The sequence below is a fragment of the Prosopis cineraria genome, unplaced genomic scaffold (genome assembly GCF_029017545.1).
Source record: "Prosopis cineraria cultivar Desert tree isolate PC_DT_omini unplaced genomic scaffold, ASM2901754v1 PC12, whole genome shotgun sequence".
NCBI classification, from domain to species: Eukaryota; Viridiplantae; Streptophyta; class Magnoliopsida; order Fabales; family Fabaceae; genus Prosopis; species Prosopis cineraria.
Genome location: NW_026555343.1, coordinates 2,489,671 through 2,508,892, shown reverse-complemented (window position 1 = coordinate 2,508,892; position 19,222 = coordinate 2,489,671). Strand labels below are relative to the sequence as shown.

The 19,222-nt window shown below is 32.9% G+C and overlaps 3 protein-coding genes and 2 non-coding genes across 10 annotated transcripts; 2 read left to right on the top strand and 3 right to left on the bottom strand.

Annotated features, from left to right (window-relative positions):
* Window positions 1-765: 765 nt before the first annotated feature.
* LOC129288816 (uncharacterized) lies at window positions 766-4,818 on the top strand. 5 transcript variants are annotated; one of them, XR_008588073.1, is made up of 8 exons: window positions 766-1,297; window positions 1,617-1,698; window positions 2,389-2,564; window positions 2,937-2,997; window positions 3,098-3,146; window positions 3,849-4,039; window positions 4,295-4,374; window positions 4,459-4,818. XR_008588073.1 is itself a non-coding variant. In XM_054925578.1 (6 exons), exons 1-5 carry the CDS (start codon window positions 1,175-1,177, stop codon window positions 3,112-3,114), a joined length of 459 nt encoding a protein of 152 aa, XP_054781553.1. In that variant the 5' UTR covers window positions 766-1,174; the 3' UTR covers window positions 3,115-3,146; window positions 3,849-4,818. The 5 variants fall into 5 exon arrangements, 2 of the variants coding, with proteins under 2 accessions (XP_054781553.1, XP_054781551.1); XR_008588072.1 differs by having other exon boundaries at window positions 4,295-4,818; XR_008588071.1 differs by having other exon boundaries at window positions 3,849-4,374.
* An 835-nt stretch (window positions 4,819-5,653) lies between these two features.
* Window positions 5,654-5,725, bottom strand: TRNAD-GUC (transfer RNA aspartic acid (anticodon GUC)). The gene has a single exon. It is a non-coding gene; the product is annotated as a tRNA-Asp (tRNA).
* A 3,433-nt stretch (window positions 5,726-9,158) lies between these two features.
* On the top strand, window positions 9,159-9,230 carry TRNAP-AGG (transfer RNA proline (anticodon AGG)). The gene has a single exon. It is a non-coding gene; the product is annotated as a tRNA-Pro (tRNA).
* Window positions 9,231-9,366: 136 nt separating this feature from the next.
* LOC129287435 (rop guanine nucleotide exchange factor 7) lies at window positions 9,367-13,206 on the bottom strand. 2 transcript variants are annotated; one of them, XM_054923584.1, is made up of 8 exons: window positions 13,019-13,206; window positions 12,559-12,889; window positions 12,347-12,463; window positions 12,087-12,241; window positions 11,107-11,181; window positions 10,726-11,019; window positions 10,296-10,643; window positions 9,367-10,040 (listed from the first exon to the last, which is right to left on the bottom strand). In XM_054923584.1, exons 2-8 carry the CDS (start codon window positions 12,848-12,850, stop codon window positions 9,519-9,521), a joined length of 1,803 nt encoding a protein of 600 aa, XP_054779559.1. In that variant the 5' UTR covers window positions 12,851-12,889; window positions 13,019-13,206; the 3' UTR covers window positions 9,367-9,518. The 2 variants fall into 2 exon arrangements, with proteins under 2 accessions (XP_054779559.1, XP_054779558.1); XM_054923583.1 differs by having other exon boundaries at window positions 12,559-13,206.
* Window positions 13,207-18,136: 4,930 nt separating this feature from the next.
* LOC129288169 (probable glutathione S-transferase) lies at window positions 18,137-19,222 on the bottom strand. Its single transcript, XM_054924592.1, has 2 exons — window positions 18,856-19,222; window positions 18,137-18,705 (listed from the first exon to the last, which is right to left on the bottom strand). Exons 1-2 carry the CDS (start codon window positions 19,171-19,173, stop codon window positions 18,352-18,354), a joined length of 672 nt encoding a protein of 223 aa, XP_054780567.1. The 5' UTR covers window positions 19,174-19,222; the 3' UTR covers window positions 18,137-18,351.

The window sequence follows — 19,222 nt, the reverse complement described above, 5'->3', positions numbered from 1 at the left end:
GAAAACATTTAACCAAATTTAAGATTAATCTCTAGCACAATATACAAATACAATAATAATTATAGAATTATAACCACCCAAAATTCTAACAAATAATAAAATATAATTTTCTAAATATTCATTCTCACGATTACAATTTACAACCCTTCAATCATTAAAAGTCTAAAATTAATAATTACCAATACTAAAATCATCAATAATGACAATCATAATTTATAAATGCTAAGCAATAATCAAATAAATAAACAACAACAAATAATAAAAGATTAAAATAACTAAGGCACAATTAACTTAGAAGAATACTGAATTTTTTAAGTTTGAACTTTCAATTAAAGCTCTCTATTTAAAGTTCGAACCATAGACAATGAAATTCAATTGAATTGCTTTACTCTTCATGGCTTCACTTTTTTAATTTTCAAACTGAATTTTTTATTTTTTATTTAATTTTTACAATTTAAAAAAATAGAAAAGTGATCTTATTGACCCAGTAACCTGATTAGATTAACCCGGGTCAGCTAAGTCGTGCCAAATCAATGACTGATCAGTTTAAGTGAAAATTCAGACTAAAAAAGTGATCGAGTCACTAACAAATTCATGGGTTGAATCGATCCTGAGTTTTCAGCTGTTGTTATCCACTAGGTACTCGTGGCAGTAAATGGTTGGGATTGCTTGTGGGTCCCGTCTTTGATGCTCGCTAGCCACGTGGCACCAATCTATTAACCTCTTGACGGTGCTGAAGGACGACGAGAAACGAAAAAAGAAAAAAGGGCGGAGAAGGAGAGGAAGAGGAAGAGAAAGAAGGCTCTGTTTCTGTTTATGTTTCTAAAGAATAACGAGGCAACAAAAATATAACGCAAGTGGCAAAAAGATTGAGACTTTTACCTTAGAGGCCGTCTTTTCTGCCTTATAAATGGGGCTATGAACGACGCTATCATTTGAATTAGTCTCTCCCTCTCTATCCGTCGTGACCGAAACTTCCACGTGTCTTCTCGCCTATTTCGTTTTCTTTCCTTCCTTCCTTCACTCTGTTTCCCAAGGAAAAATTAATAGCTTGCTGGTTTTTTCTCATTGAAGATTCTATTAGACCCTGCTTGAAGTACTATCTGCGCGGGATTTGAATCCTTTGAGGGGTCCAGTGAAAGATTTGATATAGAATTTTAAGGTTGGGACGATAATGGAGGGAAAGAATCGAGTTGGGTCGTCTTCTTCCTTCACTTCTGAACTCTTTGGCTCTAAGGATCCGTCTCCATCGTCGTCTTCTGGGATTTTAGGGTCTATATTTTCTCCATCATCTAAGGTGACATTTTCGTTTTCAGAGCTTCTTCTCTGTTTAATTTTTTTATGCATTATCTGTAGCTTAATTCTGGAAGTTCAATTCATTCTTTGCATTTTCTCCATTAATTTCCCCCCACCATTGTATTCCAATCTTAGCGTGTTCAGAAGAACAAAAGAAATGAGCAGGAAATGATCATTTATACCTATTGAAATAACAAAGAGCTGGAGATTAAATTCATCTACTTGTGGAAGTTTTGCCTTGAATCTAGAATTTGGGTTCATTCATATCTATATTCAGATAAAAAATGACCCTGAGACTTCTCTTGGACATTTTGATTCAGGTGCCAGGGAATGATTCTCTGCCTTCTGGAGTGGGTGTCAAAACTGCCAGTGAGACATGGAGCCCCAAAATTGGGACAGCAGGTAGGTACATTATTTTAGGCTCTTCTTACATATTTGATTTGTTTCTATCATTTCTGATAATGTTTGAAGTTGTACTATTGACCATTCTTATATGCTTCAGCTTTGATCATTGAAATTCAGGCTTCTGCCTTGGTCTCCTAGTTGTTATCTCTATGTTTTCTACGTTCTCCATGTAACCCACCGGGTGTTGGGTGTGTCGAAAACGATTATTGGTATCGTGTAAGTCTGCTAGTGGGTTCAAACACGATCATTAAGAGTTTTGATTATTAAAAGAAGGACCCCATATCAACTCTTGATTTCAGATTTTTGCACAACTTCATTACTTGAAAATTTGATATGTCGAATCAATTTCGTTTCCGCGAGTAATAAAGTAGTACCAAAGTGTCAACAAGAGAAGTGATGTGATTGTTGAATGGAGTCCCCAGAAATGAAGTGATACAAATAATCTTTTATGGGGGAGCCAATTAGTGTTGTGATATCATCTTTGATGAAACAAAATTTGGTTTGACTTATACTCTAAATCTAGTGTTTTTCAGTTCATTAGCCTAAAACTTACCTAATTTATATCTTGCATATATGAAGTACTATGAATTTATAATATATACACGAGTATCTAACCTTTTATTAGCTGTAGATTAGTCTGTAAAAAATTATTTTTACATCTTTACCATATACTGGATGCCCACACAGATGGTAACATCAGGGGAAATGGGGCTGAAAATCAGAGCAGTTCAAATAAGGATTTGAGTTCCATTTATCAGGAACAAAGAGTTCAACCTTGTCACCTTAGCTCGTCAATCTATTACGGTGGGCAGGATATATACTCTCATCCTCAGAACAAAGAGGGTGCAGGACCAAACCCTTTGGTGAGTGCTTTTGTTTAATGCTAATCAGTTATAAACAACTCCCAAGATATTGATTCAAGGGTGTATTGTATTCCAAATAAATAAGGCCCATTTCTTCTGGAGTAATATTATCCTAAATGCTCTGTACGAAGAAAATGTGTGTTATTAGTAGAATTCAATGGATGAGCTTGAAAATAATATTAAAGCATGCCAACCCCTCTGAAATAAAGAATTCGTGATTGAAGATCATAAAGTACTAGGTAGTAATCAAGAGAGATTGTTGAGCCCTGGATAGAGTTCAACACAAGTAGCCTTTTTTTATTTTTTTTAAAAAAAGAGTCACTTGGTTGATATTTTTCTGCTATCTGGAGTCTCTGACATGACTTTTATCAGTGCAAGAAAGATGGGGGAGAAGATGATTCAGGAAGTGCTTCTAGAGGAAACTGGTGGCAAGGTTTGTTACTTTGTTGTGGCTTAACATTTTGAACATGGCTTGTAGTATCGTTTTCATTGTTTTCTCATTCAGCTTCTTTCTTGTAACTCACTGGATGCAGGTTCTCTCTATTATTAAGATCATACTTGCCATTGAATAAGCTTATCAAGGTAAATTCAGATTCTATCATATTTGACTACCTGTGGATTTGAATGATCATTGTTTTTAGTTTTTACTTTCTTGAATTCAAAAAATCTCACAAAACTGAGGCAGAAGTTGTACTGATCTTTTGTTGCTGCATTGATTTGTTTGTCAACTGCTTGCCTTGCAGGTAAATAGGAAGTCTTACTGCGGTATAATTCTTCATTCGAGTTAATACGGTAGTGAGAACGTTGTGGGCAAGCTAGTTGATTTCTCCAGCCAAACAACAGAATCATAACATGAACCTCTGATTATAATTATGTATTTCTTTCTGTTTTACTGTAAAAAACATTTTCCTTGCTCTCTGTATCGTTGAATGTAAAGGTTGTATTGCCTAGGAACCCCAATTTACCATCAAACTACTCTTGATGTCGCTGAAATTCCAGAATTATAACGTAGAAAAAAACTCTTGCATGGTTTAATGTGTATTTCAGAATGATGAATATGCATCTATTATTAGCAGCTACTCATATTGTGGGTGAAGCCGAGTCTGAAACTAATAGATTGTGAGAAAGCCTCTCTGCTGGTGAATTTGTTGCCTTTTATGTTGTGGGGATGAAAATGGCTCATTTGATGCTATCCCTAACCACGTAGACATATTCCCTGTGTAACTGTCTTCTTGCTCTGACCCATAATGCTAGTAAGTGGGGTTTTTTTTTTTTTTTTGGTAGGTTTTGTCTGGACCACTCCGTTTATGGAGTTGACGTAACTCTCAGAGTGACGAAACGATTAAAAACAACCGACTTTGGTAAGATGAAGTCAGAGGGAATATGTAATTTACTAGTCTGACAGCCGCAAGGTACAGATATTTTGTGTAGGTTATGAGACACGACAAGATTCTTATGCATCGTATTCTACAGAGGTTAGTTAACAAGATCAGGAGAATGATAGAGAATAACTGAAGGTGTAGTTTGATAGGCTTAACTCATTTTGACAATGGTAAGAAGTTTCTTGAATCAGTACGGGACAAGGAGAGTGATTCATATATGAATGTTTATGCCTTTCGGTCTGGGGCTGCATGATGTGAACATGTTGATGAACTTGGTCTTGAAAAGTAGATGCTCTATTCCAATATTTCTCACTGACATACTGATTTACTTACATACATCTTTTTCAGAGAAACTGATACCCTTGTCCATGTAGATTCTTTCGCCATTATTGCAGACCTTGATAATGATGGGTGTAGAGGCTGCAGTGGTAAACTTGACCTCAGATGTAAATTATATATTCCCTGTGTGTCAGATAAAATCTGTTTTAAAAGTGAACAATCAATGAAAACAGGAGAAACTGGAGGGGGAAAAAGGCTATAGGTTCCATGAACCATGTTTGAACAGCAGAATGAAGTCAAAGAATTGCCAAAGGGCATGATAATTTGGATTTTTTTTTTTTAATCACTTACACATCCTACGCTTTTTGCACCGGAAAACTCGCGCGCTTCACCATATTTACTTAAATCTTATCTAGTTCCAACTTGTAACTTATCCCATTTGAAGGCATCTTTAGTGCCACTAGGCATTAATGCCTTTGGCAGATGCAGAAGTTGTTCACAATGTTTATGTTTATCTTGAAATCATTGATATTTTTATCTACATTCAAACAAAATTGTATGAAAGTTGTGGCCCAGCAAGCATAATTATTTTATATTTGTCCATGGCTCCATGCCCATCAATGGTGGGACAGCGCCTGTTTCCTTCTCCTTGTCTCCAAAGAATCACGTCAATAACATATTTATGTATTATAACTACATTTGTTCGTTCAGATGAATTAGCTATCTGTTTCTGATAAAAAGACTGAAGGTATTTTATATTTTACAGTGACTATGATCACTCACCTGAGTGGAAAAACCAAGATTTGACTAGTTCCCATGGATAAGAGTCTACTTAAAATAAATCATGGATGGATTTCAGCACAAAAAATCAAAACTCCTTTCAACATACCAAACAGAGAAAAGAAAAGAAGTATTTGCCCACTTTCCTTGTGGGCTCTTGAACAAGGAAGCCATTAATTGCAGAGGTTTTCTGAGCAGTGAGAAAGCAGAAGAGCCGAGATTCTAGTTCCAGATGCAGAACTTCGACATTCTCGTGCACCCTCGACCTTGGGATCAAAGCCTGCAGTGCTTAAAAGGCATAACTAGAAGCTCCATAGGACCCTCTGTTATTGAACTTGCGTCTGTTTCATCGTCATTCATAATACAGCTTTCCCACAGGGCAGGCCTCTGATTGGGTTTTTGTCCAGATCCAGCAACTACTCTATACAAATGTACTATAACGTTGCAGAGTCCCTTACCACCACAAGCTGTGCCAAAAGGCTGATGCAGCTCTTCTCCCATTAATACCAAGCTTTCTCGCGTTTGGCTTCGGTGGCAAAATTATTGAACCAGAGGGTGTCAGCCATATGGGCCTTCGATTCTTTTTATTGGGCTTCAACTTTTCCGAGTACATTGCTCTAAGGAACTCACAAAAAACACAAAAAAGATCGCCGTTGCCGGGGATCGAACCCGGGTCGTCCGCGTGACAGGCGGAAATACTTACCACTATACTACAACGACTACGATGCTTAGGCTTGTCTTGACTTTTATAACAATACTTTAACATTTGCTAATTGCATTCCCATTGACCAAACAAAACCTGTTAAAGCGTTACCTTAGGGGAGAGTTTTTTCCCCCCTTTCTGTTTAAATAGATAAAAGGCAGCAACTGGGATGGAGTGTGAACTTTTGATGCGTTGCATGATTTTATTAAATTTATAGTGACATCGCGATAACGGTAAGGACGTTAGTGAATTTGAAAAAACTCTCTTGGCCAGCTAGCAAAGAGAGCAAGGGCGTGTTTGATTTTTGTTTTTATTTTTTATTTTTAAAAACTATTTTCTAATATCGTTTTAGAATTATTTTTAAAACAAAATAAAATAAAAATTTTTGGTTATATTAATTTAAAATCAGTTTTAAAATTAAAAAGTAGATTGATAGAAATAGTTATAAGTAGTTAATAGTGGTGATTTATAGTAAAAATTAATCAAAATAACTGTAGTTTTTAATAATTAAATATAATATAATTTAAAAATAAGAAAAATAAAATAAAAATAATTTAAAGTTTTTTCTATTTTTTGTTTTAAAAAATAAAAAATAAAAACATTTTTAAAAATAATTAAATCAAAAACACTTGTTCAAATTAGTTTTTAAGTTTTTTTATTTTTAAAAATAAAAAAAGGTTTAAAAAACTGAAAATAAACAGATCTTTTTTTCAGAAAAATGAAAATTTTATTAATCATCAAAAAATAAAAATACAACCAGTAATAGCTGAAGTTAAAAAAAAAAAACACCCTAAGAATACAAACTATCGCACACCTAAACCAAAAAACATACAACAAAATACGACGAACCATGTTCATTACCAGGCAACAAAGATTAGCCAACGCCTACTCTATCCAATGCAGTGTACCTGTCATTCTGATGTGATCTATACGTGTCGCGCCCGATTCAAAATTTTTTGAAAAAAAAAAAATCAAATATAAAATATAAATATTTGGAATCGTCATCCAAATTTTACAGATGATTTTAAAAACTTTTTTAATGTATAGTCTATATATATAAAAAAAAATAAAGGAATCAATTGTATGTGAAGAAAGTGTTAAGTAACAAGACTCATTTATGTGAATGGTTACTTTAAATTAACTATATAAATTTAAATGGCCTTAAAAATATATTAATTATCCTTAATAAAAAAAAGATAAAAAAAGTTAGAAAAATAAAAGAAAAAATTTTATTTATTTATAAATTAGACTTGACCTAAGATAAAATCTTAAAACCTACGTACCGTTTTGAGAGATCAAAGCTCACGTAATTCGGAGTAAAAATGTGTACCTCTTGGTTGAGATTTTTTCTAAAAAAATGTTATTAATTATTTTATAAAATAGTTTTAATGTTGGTTTGTGTTTTTTTATTCAGGAAAATATTTTATTTCTTTATTTATGGCAAAACTCTAAGAAATAATTTTGGAAAAATATTTTAATAAGATTTATGAGAATTTCATACATTCACTTTGAAAAAATATTTTATTTTATTTATTTATTTTATTTAAAGATAAAATATTTTAAAATGTACTCGTGATGATTTATTACTGCATAAGATAAGTTATTTAATTTATAAATTTGTAAGGGCTCTAAAAGTTTCATGCAACTGATGATATCAAAACTACATACATACAATAATTTATCGTTGTGTAAGATAAATTAATTAATTTATAAAATTTGTAAAGACTTTAAAAGTCTCAAGCAATCAAAATGATATAAATTTTATATATGTACATGTTGATAATTTATCCACATGTATACCAAATTAATTAATTTAAAAATTTATGAGGACTTTAAAAGTCTCTCATAACAAACAAATTATATAAAATCATATAATGAGAAATCAATAAACAGAAATTTGAGATCTAAATTTTGAAATTGCTTTTTCCAAAGTTCCTTATAATGATTTTCACATGATATATACTTTCAAATTCAATTATGATGCCAAGCTTTTTTATATATTACAACCAAATGCTATTATAAAAGTAAAAGAAGTTCTCAGTCAAGCATCATATCAAGCTTAAAAAGTGGTATGTGTTGGTAGACGTGGGCATAAACAATGAATTCAAAATCAAAGAGTTAAGATTCAAAGCCTATGAGATCATGCATTTAGAGAAAGTAAGAAGACAAATAGAGGATTCAAACTCAAATCTTAAATTGAAAGACAAGAGGTCAAATCAAATAATAATTATGTGAATGATCAAGTTTCATTTAAAAAATAAATTAATGAAAATAGAAGGTGGAAAAATAAGATGTGCAAGCATTTATAAAGTTTAAGAGAGATGAACTTATCTCTAATTACCTTTATCAATCAGATCTCTTGTTTCACTATTTTCTATCATGTTATTTTTCTCTCACAATTTTTTTTTTGAATCTCTCTTTAATTGTCTTACGCTTTATCTTTACTTTTCTTTATATAGACTCATCCATTTAAGGTTTTCTTATTATCTCAATTCTATCATGATTAATATTAGTATTTTATATATTATTATATTATTATTATTATTTAGAGATTGAATATTAATTTTTATCTTTTCTATTATTATATCTTGATTATTATATTGTTTTAAAATCTTCAAATCTTAATATTAGATATTAGGTTATATTGAAATCTTCAAATAAGATTAGATTATATTATATTGAAATCTTTAAATTATAATTTCATATTATATTATATTCTGATTATTTCAATTATTATATTATGATCTCGCTTGAATATATTTTTTTTATTATCTTTATACCCAACTTTTATACACACACATATATATATATTCTTGTTGTAAAATATTATATTTTTTTATTCTTGTTATTTTCATTTTTTTATTTATTTTACTATAGATATTATCTTATTTACTTATTAGGATTCGGATAAAATACGGTGTTCACAATAAATATTAACATTATCAGCACAAATTAACTCAGTCAGGGAAGATGGAGGGAAAAATATTGAACCCAAAAATTCCATCAACCTTTTAACAGTTACTGCTAAATAATCAGTAGTTTTATTACATTTCCTTTGAATAAGAGAGAGAAAACAATTGCTCATGGTATCAACCATCCACAAAATATCCTTGACCAGGTATACACACTTCCAATCACAAGTCAACAGATTTCTGCTATCTAACATATTAAACAACTCAACACAGTCAAATTCAAAGCAAACCCTCTTACCACAAAGTCCCTTGGCCAACTCAATAGCCTTCCTTAAAGTAAGAGCTTCCACCATAAATGCAGATGATGCCTCCACCACCTCCCCAAACCCATACACAAAGTGCCCCTTCTCACCTCTGCAAATCACGCCTATTCCAGCCAACCCATTTTTAGCTGACAAAGCTCCATCTGATATGCAGTGGCCAAGAAAAGAAACCACATTTATAATTTCAGCAAGGCCTAAATTAAAAATACAGATTCGGGCATTTGGTCTAGTGGTATGATTCTCGCTTAGGGTGCGAGAGGTCCCGAGTTCAATTCTCGGAATGCCCCATTTGATTCCACGCCTTTTGCTTCTTCTTCGTTTTTTTTTTTTTTTTTTGGGCAAAATGCAATTCAGAATCAACTTCCGCTCCGGAGTCGGGTACAAGGGTACAAGGAATCGACTATAAAGCACAAGCCGAACAGACGCACCGCATGAAGATAATATATAAACGACAAAGGAAGATGCTATTATCCACTCTAAACATGGGAATCCTTCTATGCATTACATATACATATAAAGAAGAAACAAAAAGGCCAGTACTACGCGTCTCCGAAACGAGATCAAACGACTTCTTTTCACTCTTCCCATGCTTGGTCCTTTATGTTCTCGGGGCTGGTAGTTTCTTCTGTGCACTCACAAGACTCCAAGTCTGTTTCAAATGCTGCTTTTTGTTCAGACCTCTCTGGCGTTTGAACTAATTTCTCAATTGGGCTGCTGCTGCCATGGCCCTTCCCTTTTGTATCAATACTAAGAAAATCTGTCAAAACTTTCTTCACGCCTACTCCACCACGATGAGGAAGGTTTCTGCTGCTATTCATAAATTGGGATTTTTCAATCTTCACTGGGCTTATGCCATGTGCTGGCGAAAAGCTCGGTGTGGTAAAAGCTGTTTTATATGGAGGGCTCGGGACCGGAACTGTGTATGGCACTGTAATGCTCCTGTGAGCAACTACTCCGACTTTTGATAGTGATGAGAAGTTATCAGAATGTTTGGTCAGCTCATCCACATAAAACACATCATCGATACGTGCTATGATGTTAAAAGCCAGACTCTCCAGTACCCGAGAGTAGCTCTCTAGAATTGATTTCCCGACATCCTACACAAAATAATTTGAAGGACCTTGAGTAAATTACCAAATTTATTACTAGGGAACAGGCAAAACTAAAACATAACATGTGGAACAAGTTTTTTGACAGAAGAGCTAGCTAATCATGTGATCTTACACTGTAGAAAACATTTACTTGTCCTGTTTTTATTGAAATTAGTTTGATAAATAAAATGAAAAAGTGGCATTTCAGCTCTGTCCTTATGGAAATGATGGAGTTCAACCTGGAACATAAAGAATACCAACCTTGTTATACTGGATTTTGCTCATGTCTAAGGTTGTTTGAGGAAGGCCAGGGAAACGTTGCTTTAACGATAGCAGAAGGCTTTCTGCTCTCTCAGCTAGCAATTCCCTTTTTTCAGCATCAACCACCAGATCTTTGACCATGCCCCAAGATGATCTTGAGCTGGATCTGGAGGCAGGTTTGGAGTTGGTCCTTTTATGCCATATATAGATAGAAGCCTCCACTCGGTTGGCAATCTCTATAGCTTGATGTTCAGAGGATAAATCAAGGCAAGCAAGCAGACACTCCGGAGAGAATTGCTCCGATGAAATATACCGATGAATAAGATCCCCCAAGCTGGCTCTTGCATTCTGAAAGAAGGCCAGATCTGCTGTTTTAACAGATTGTGTAATTTAATCAGCTGGTAGTTGAAATAGTATGGCTCATTTATACCTTGGGAAGCGACTCCAAATATGCGTCTGGAATTTCTATTTCGGCTAAAGTGATACTGTTGATGGCCATTGCAGCTTTTAATATTTGATTGGTGCAATCACGCTTGTGCTGTAACTGCTTTCTTGAATTTTCATGGAGGCCACATGGAGGGACTCGGGGTACTGGAAGCCACCATTTTTCCTCTTGGCGCTGAACTGCCCTCCGAAAAGAAGAAGAACCATCATCTGCATCTGGGGCTAGAACCCCCTGGTCAACATACCAGAATTCTGTATCGACAAAACTATCTAATATTTCCTGCAGAAAAGACCTGAGTTTAGAATGATGCTCAAAGGCTTTCTTCTGGAAGTAGAATTAGTATGCACTGAAGCTGCAAAATCTTACAAGAAGCATGTTATCTAATTTACGTAGCGCTGGCAGATTGACATAAAGATCTGAGCGGGGTCTACAAGTCATGACCTGATTCATATTCAAGAGTAAACAAAATTAGCCCAGAATGTAGACAAAATATGGACAAACATAGCATCGATATCAATTGCTTAGGATGCAGCCAAAAAGTTGCAAGAGAAACAGAACAAATTTATATGAATAATGAAATTAAATCAACTTAGATGACACGAAGCAGATCGATTATGCAAGGCACAAACCTGACTCGGGCAGAGCCAATCCATACTTGGAAGGGCGACCAATATACAAAAGCAAACCATTAGAAAGAATGAAATTCTTTTTTGGCCAAGATTTTTGGCAGGGGGGCCGAGCCCAAGATTATTTTTGTGTCGGATCAATAATCATAAGAAATTTTTGGGGGGACTTTTTTGTCTTTGGGGGACTGCAGTGAAGGTCGCTGCATGCATGGATCTATCCATGACTTGACTCCCACCCAAACAAATGGGAAAAAGAGAGGGAAAGTGTTAAATCAAGAATAATCCTAAGAATTAAATGACTATAAATCATTAAGTTACACTTCTTGACTTAGGGTAATGCAAAGATGATAGTACAATATATATATATATATATATATTTTGCTGTGCCAGAAAATTTAGCAAGCAAGAACTAATAGAAAAATGAGATTCAGTGCAAATTTTTGTTATGTAGATCCTGCATTTCAAATGCCACAACAGTGACATCAAGCAAATACGCAACTCAGCTCACACCTTTTTAGGACTCGACTTTGTACTGATTCCTATGCCAAAATGGCGGACTTGGACGCCATATGTTTGGCAAATGTGGGTGGGAGGGTAAAAAAGGGTAATCTTGGTCATTGCCATCAGTATCCCTAACGAGTAAACTATCTTCATTGCCATTTTTACCAGCAAACTTTACAGATGCATATATCCATTATGAAAGTATGAGTACAATTGTACCTCAAGCTTGCTTCCATCCGGAAAGGTCTGCCATGTAGGTGTCAACTCCACAATATGATCACTGACACAAAGAAGCCACTCAATCTCTCTTCTCCACATCGCTTTTTTCTCTGGAGGCACCGGTTCTAGTCTCCATAGTTGCCCAAAGAGGGTGGCTGCAAGAGCAGCAAAGCTACGTTTAATAATTAAGAAACATAATAACAACCTTTAATTGATTGAGAAAGCATACTAATAATACAAGAACACGAGAATTTTCATACCACATAGATTAGTTATAGCATTTGATATAGCCAACGCTGTAGGGACTCCATTTCCACAACCAGACATGTCTTCTCCAAGTAACAACTTTGCAAACCTCTCTTTCATCATCTCAATCTCTAGTGGAGAGAATAAGAACCAAATTAATACCGTTATTTTGTTCAGCGAGAATAATTAAAAATCCTCATAGATTCTTAAAGCAGAGTGGCCATACCAGATAATACTGAAACTTGTTTCTCCATTTTCTTATTATCCAAGTTCTTTTTCTCTCCATCATCCATTTCCTCAACAGGCCATCCCACTGTCGAAGGTGGAGAAGGTGATTCCTCAGTACTGCTCTGATTTTGTTCTTCATGCCCTGTAGTCTCAGATGATAGAAATTCAGAACTGGAACTGCTCTCGCGACCCTTTTCCTCCACGAAATCAACAAAAGTTTCAATTTTTTCGCCATGTCTATCCTCTTTTTTTCCTTCCACAGCTTCATTCTTCTCTGTGAAACCCTCCATTGTAACTATTTCTCTTCAAGAAGACACTACACTGAAGCCCTGTCGAGCACAACCCATGTGAGAATCGAAATCCGCAATGCAGAAATTGAAGACATTGGCACACCCAGAATCCCCAAAGTTCAAAATGGGCTTCCAAGGATTTGGTGTTTTGAAGCTTACAGGCCTCACCAATGGGTTCCTTTTCTTGTTGGTGAAAGCACCGGCAACACTACGAGGAGGAGATTGGACAATGTAGAGAAGCCTATGGACCATACGGCGAGTCCTCCGATTCTTATTCTTATATGTAGAGGGCGAAGTGGTGATGATTACTGAAACTACCGAAAGCTCATTGTGTGACGGGCATTTAAAAAAAAAAAATGGAGGAAAAAACCACTTTCTGACCTCCCAGAGTCCCAGGTTCGCTTGCTCCTGATTATAATGTTCTCTTTACCATTCTTTCCTTCATTCATTAAAATAATTAATTATTTTTAAATTAACATTATTTTTTACATTTATTTTTAATAAAATATTTTACTTTTTTAATATCAATAAAATATCTTACTTTAAAATAACTATAGAGTAATTTATATATTATAAATATTTTTTATTAAAATATTAATTATATTTTAAAATATTAAAAATATTTTATATTTTTTTAACATATAATTTCTTAAAAAAAATCACATTGTTTGGAGGGAGGAGCTTTTTTCTTCGTTATTATAATCAAAATTAACTCACTCCCTCTAATATTTACTTTTTCAGCTTTTGCTTAAGAAAAACGATAAGGGTATTGATCGATGTGAGATTTGTTTGAAAATAAAATAAAGAAGTGTCATGGGAATCGTGAAAACCACGGATCTGTCTTGTAATGGCTACCCAATTTCTGCTCCAGTTATACATCGTCCTATGCTATGAACAATGATGCCTCGGTTCTTTTTTACAGTAGAATTTTGGGACCCTATTTTTATTTTTGTTTATTTATAAAAAATATTGCTCACGTTTTTTTAAAGGTTAAATATTAAAAAATATAAAATATTTTTAATCTTTTAAAATATAATTATATCTTTTCTTTTAAAAGTGTCCTTATTTAATCAATCATTTTATATGTATTTTAGGGTGAAACACTCTATTAAATAAAAATAAATATAGAGAGATAAGGTTAGTTTGAAAATAAATAATTACCTTATTGGGGTAAAATTTAATTAAAAATACCTTATATTTTTTAATAGAAGTAATAAATAGTCTTTGTCTAAAGTATTTATTTATTTTTTTACTTATTCCCTCATTTAAAACTTAAAAGAAAATAGGTAATTTTCATTAATAAGTAATCAATTTATTAAGATTATCGTTGAACAAGAGTATTTCTGAAAATAAAGTTATATATATGCTTTTATTTTTATATATGGAATTTTAAACCTAAAATTTAAACTTAAATTCACTTGTCCAAATGCTAATTTAAATTAGTTTCTTTGAGCATATTTTTTACGAAATTATTTCATATTTCATCAAACTTACATTTAGTATTTTTCATGTCAAACAATAAAAAATAAGTATGATTTTCCCAAAAAAATTAATTATAATCATAATTAATAAAATATCTAAAATCCATTCATCAACAGAAAATCCATTAATCAACAGAAAAATTAATGTATATCTTGAAAACTAAAACCTATGTTATTAGAGGTGAAAATAGGTTAAGCTGAGTTAGGATTTGATTAAATAAGCCTAAGCTTATATGATAGGTTCGAGACTTAAGCCTAACCTAAAGCCTGTATAAGGCATTTCTTACGGCTCAAGCCTGAGCTTACCTAAAAATTGACCTAACCTAAAAGCTTATTTAAAAATAAACTTTTTAAATAAGCTCACATTTTATTTTTAAATTTCTCAAATATATTTTAAGATTGTTAATATAAATATATAACATAAGTTATCAATTACAATATATAAAAATTAAAATACAATACAATACAATAATAAAGTAATAACGTTAAAATTAATATATAAGTCATAATAAATTAATAACATTGGAATCACTATATAAATTCAATCTAATTGAAAACATAACTAAAATTAAAAAATAGATTAATTAAAAATCAAATGGTGTAACTAATGTATGTGTGATATATTACATAATATATATATATATATATATATTTATGTAAATAGGTTGGCTTGTCAGGCTCATAGGCTAGACCTTAAAAAATTAAGCCTGACCTATTTGACTAAATAGGTCTAATTAAAGGCCTAAACTTGACTAGAATTTATTTAGTAAATAAGCTAAGTTGGGCTTGAAGTAGGTTAAGGCATATGCCTCTATGGCCTATTTTCACCCCTGTTATTGTTACTTCACTAAAGGCATTGAAACACGTGTAACTTGTTAAATTTTGAAAAGCATACATTTTCATCCTTATACTTTGCTTGTATTTTGGTATAGGTGTGTGCATTTTTTTCAGTATTTTGAGTCTCTACACTTTTATTTTTCAACATTTTAAGTTTTTAAATGAACAAAATAAATAAAGTGGAGGGATCTTAGATGAATGTAAAATATTAAAAAATAAAAGTATAGGAACCCAAAATACTAAAAAAAAAGTACAGGAATCTATAACAAAACACAAGTAAAATGCAGGGACAAAAATGTATGTTTTTTCTTAAATTTTTGTCCCCTATTTTTAGGCTACAATCTTTTTAAATTTGTCCATTCCATGTTAATAAATTAACTAATTGTGATTGTCGTTCAATTGATCACAATTAGCTGGGCAAAACAGTTAAGAAACTAATTTTTTTTTGCCTGAATTAAAATTTTGATATTTTGGTTATGAATTTGGGGTATTTATAAGATTCTTTCACAACTCATTTCTTGAAATTTAAATCCATTCTTTTGCATTTTAAATATTTATTTTTGAACACCTTTTACTTTTTTATAGAAAAAATAAGTTAACTTTAATTTAGGAATGGATAGAATGTTAAATTATGAATTTCTCTTATTTCAATCAAAGGGCTTGATATAATTTGTAATATATTGATTATAAATTATTGTTCCTACAAAAATCAGTTATGTATCTTTTTTTTTTTAATTGTATGAGATGAAAGCAACTGAGACATTGCATTCGAAAGTTTTTTTTTTTTAGGGAAAATAATGGAAATTAAATTATTTGTTAAGAAAATAAAAGTTTAATTTGATGATTTGATTGAAAGACATTCCCATTTCTTAAATTACTAAGCAGCTCTTGGGAGCCATAAGTTATTATTACAAATCTTTCTGTTTTTCGGCTCCGCCCTAATTTGTCCTTTTTTTCTCCTTTCTTTAAATCAGAGCCCCATGATGTCTCATTCTCAATTCAACAATATCACACTTTGTTGGTCTAAAAAATAATATCATACTTTAAAAATAAAAATGAGAACCCTCTCACATCCAAAAGTGTATTTCATTTCATGTGCTTACATTTCTTCCCTAATTTAGTTTATTAACAAAACCCAGTCAATGTTTGGGTCAGGTGCCCCACAAAAGAGTATCCTAAGTACCAGCACTGTAGAAGGTAGACAATGTACCAATAAATATTGATTGAGATCTTGTGTTTAAATTTGTGTAGATGTGTAAAACATTCTTAAAATAACTACCTCAATTAACAATGCTTGATTCTGACACAATCAGAAAACCAAATAAAAAAAAAACAAAGAAAAGATAGACAATGTTAATGACAGTAAAAATTTTAAAAAAATTAATGAATATTAAGTTTTTGATTACTTCTTTAAAAAAATAAGTTACATATAAAGATTCTAATTTCACAATGAGAGTAACATTTATTATTTAATTTTTTTTGAAATCAAAACTTCTAAATTTGCAATTATTTATATCTATATGTGCAATTTATTTTTTTTAAAATTTTTGTATCAAGAATCTAACTATCATGTATTCTTTCTTTTAAGACTTCATTATCATTCTCAAAGAAAGAAAAAAAGTAGACAATATTTATGATTACGTGTCTATCTTTATTGGGTTTAATTTATTTACATTTAATAAAAATGAACCTACAAGAAAAATAGAACTTGTGCTAAACCTAAATATGATTAGGGGGTGATGAGAAAGTAGTTAGTAACTTTCCTTACAAGGCTTAGCCTACTCCAAACCAAAACTAACACACACTTTCCAATTGATCATAACAATGATGATAACGAAGAAAGTTGTTCCCAACAGAATTTGCGAATGAAAAAACGAAAAGAAAGAGTTCCATGAAAGGCTCATTCTACCAACGGCTATAACTCCTAACAACTAAAGTTGGTGTCCTCCTCTTCTTTGGATCTTCACACAATCACTTGTGTCTCAAGATATACATTTAATCTCTACTTTCTTTTAATCCATACCTACTTTTGCATCCCCTCTATCTAACCCTCCTTTCTTCCTAAGAGTTTTAAATATTTAAGCATATCCCCTGTTTGAATTTAATTTTCAAACTTAATGTTTGTCGTATTTTAATTGCATCATTAGTTTAACAAACATAATATAAATGTGTCTAATTTAAGCATTGCCAGGATTTCTATGTTACTTTAATTATGTAAACCCTACTTATTTATATGACTATCCAGGCCAAATTTGAACACTATCAAACTCAATTAAAAATAGCTCTCATAAAAGTTTTTTTTTTTATTCACATAAACTCAAATCTAAAAACTCATATTTAAGTGACTATAACTCTTTCAACTAGAATCAATACCTATTGGTTGAAAATCATGCTTCTAGTTAAAAGGATTTGTACAAATGGTCACAATAGAGAGAATAATTGTGTAATTGAAGCATATATCAAACCCATGTGCACACTGGGCGATAGTAATTTACCTAATGAACAGAATCTGAAAGGAAATTGTTCAAATATATATACTCAATAATAATGATAACATTTCTAGAACCACTCTAAGATTTTAATCAAACTGGCGCACTAATCCAAATATTTAATTCAATTTGTTCAATTATTGAGAAAAGTGCTTATATATAATGCCCAACAATGTCTTAAATATAATTACTTCCAATATACGAATACCTATAGATAATGCAAAAAAGAAAAAGAAAAAAAGAAAGTAAAGATGTGCTGGTCAATGCCAATGACCCTAACCCAATGCTGGTAACGGTATAACGGGTTATGGGCACGAGCTACAACTTGGGCCAGTCAGGCGTGTTCCGAATGGAAAAGGTGGAGCCCGATTTAGAAAAGCCCATACGCAGTGGCAAGATCAATGAAACAGATAATAAGTACTAAAAAAGATTTAAAAGAAAAAAAAAAGATTTGAGAAGTTACTGGAGACACTGTCATATGAACATGACACAATAAACCAATTAGCACTTAACCACCAAGAAAACCCTAGGATGCACATTATTTTCAAGTCCTTATCAAGTGTCACTTTTAACACTGGAGCTAGCCTCACGCTAAGATGCATATAAATTTTATCTTGACATGAAATTATAACACTCAATAATTAACTGACTCAGTCAAAAATGCATCACTGGTAACATTACATGCCCTGTTCATCTACGTGGAAGAAGCAAGGCTCTGAAAGAGATTTTTGTAGTAAGCAAGAGGCTTTTCTCTGGGAGGCAAAGTGGGTTTCACGTAAGGAAGGTCCAGAAAATCACGACTCCATTTCTCAAGCTTGGGAAATTTCTCGGAGCTGAATAGATGAAGGCCACAAGCTTCTTGAATTATTGGCAGCCAGAAAGCAACGTACACAGCAGCAATGTCCACAATCCCAATTGAATCTCCATGGAAGAACTTGCCTCTCAGCTCATTTTCCATTATCTGCAGAGCCTCCGATACTTCTTCCTTGCCTTTCTCTCTCTCCTTCTCGTCAGGGTTCAAGGCTGCTTTGAATATTGCAGGTATCACCTGCAAGTGATGACGAGTCACTATATCAGCTTATATATCTTTTGGTACCAAACAGGCACTAAACTCCTCTATAGCTGAATGATCATAAAAAATGATAAGAGAAGCTTAGTGAACCAAACTTTCTGCAAAAAAGCCAGAGTTTTTGGTTACCTTGTCGTCGATGAACTTGGACCAGAAACGAGACAAGGCTGCGTGGTAAGGATCAGAAGGCAAGATGGGATGAGATTTCCAGGTCTCATCAACATATTGAAGAATCACAAGAGAGTCACATACGGGCTTTTCGTGGTGAACGAGCACAGGGACCTTCTTGTAAACTGGGTTGTACTGGAGAAGAAGATCACTTTTGTTGGTGGGCGACTCATGGACGTATTCATATTCCACTCCCTTGAGTTTCAGAGCTATCTCTACACTCGTCGTCTCTGGGCTACCCACGATTCCAAAAAGCCTCACCTCTTGCTTTTCAGTCATGGCTACGTACTTCTTCTCTTTCGCTGAAGATCTGGTCTGTGGGTGATGG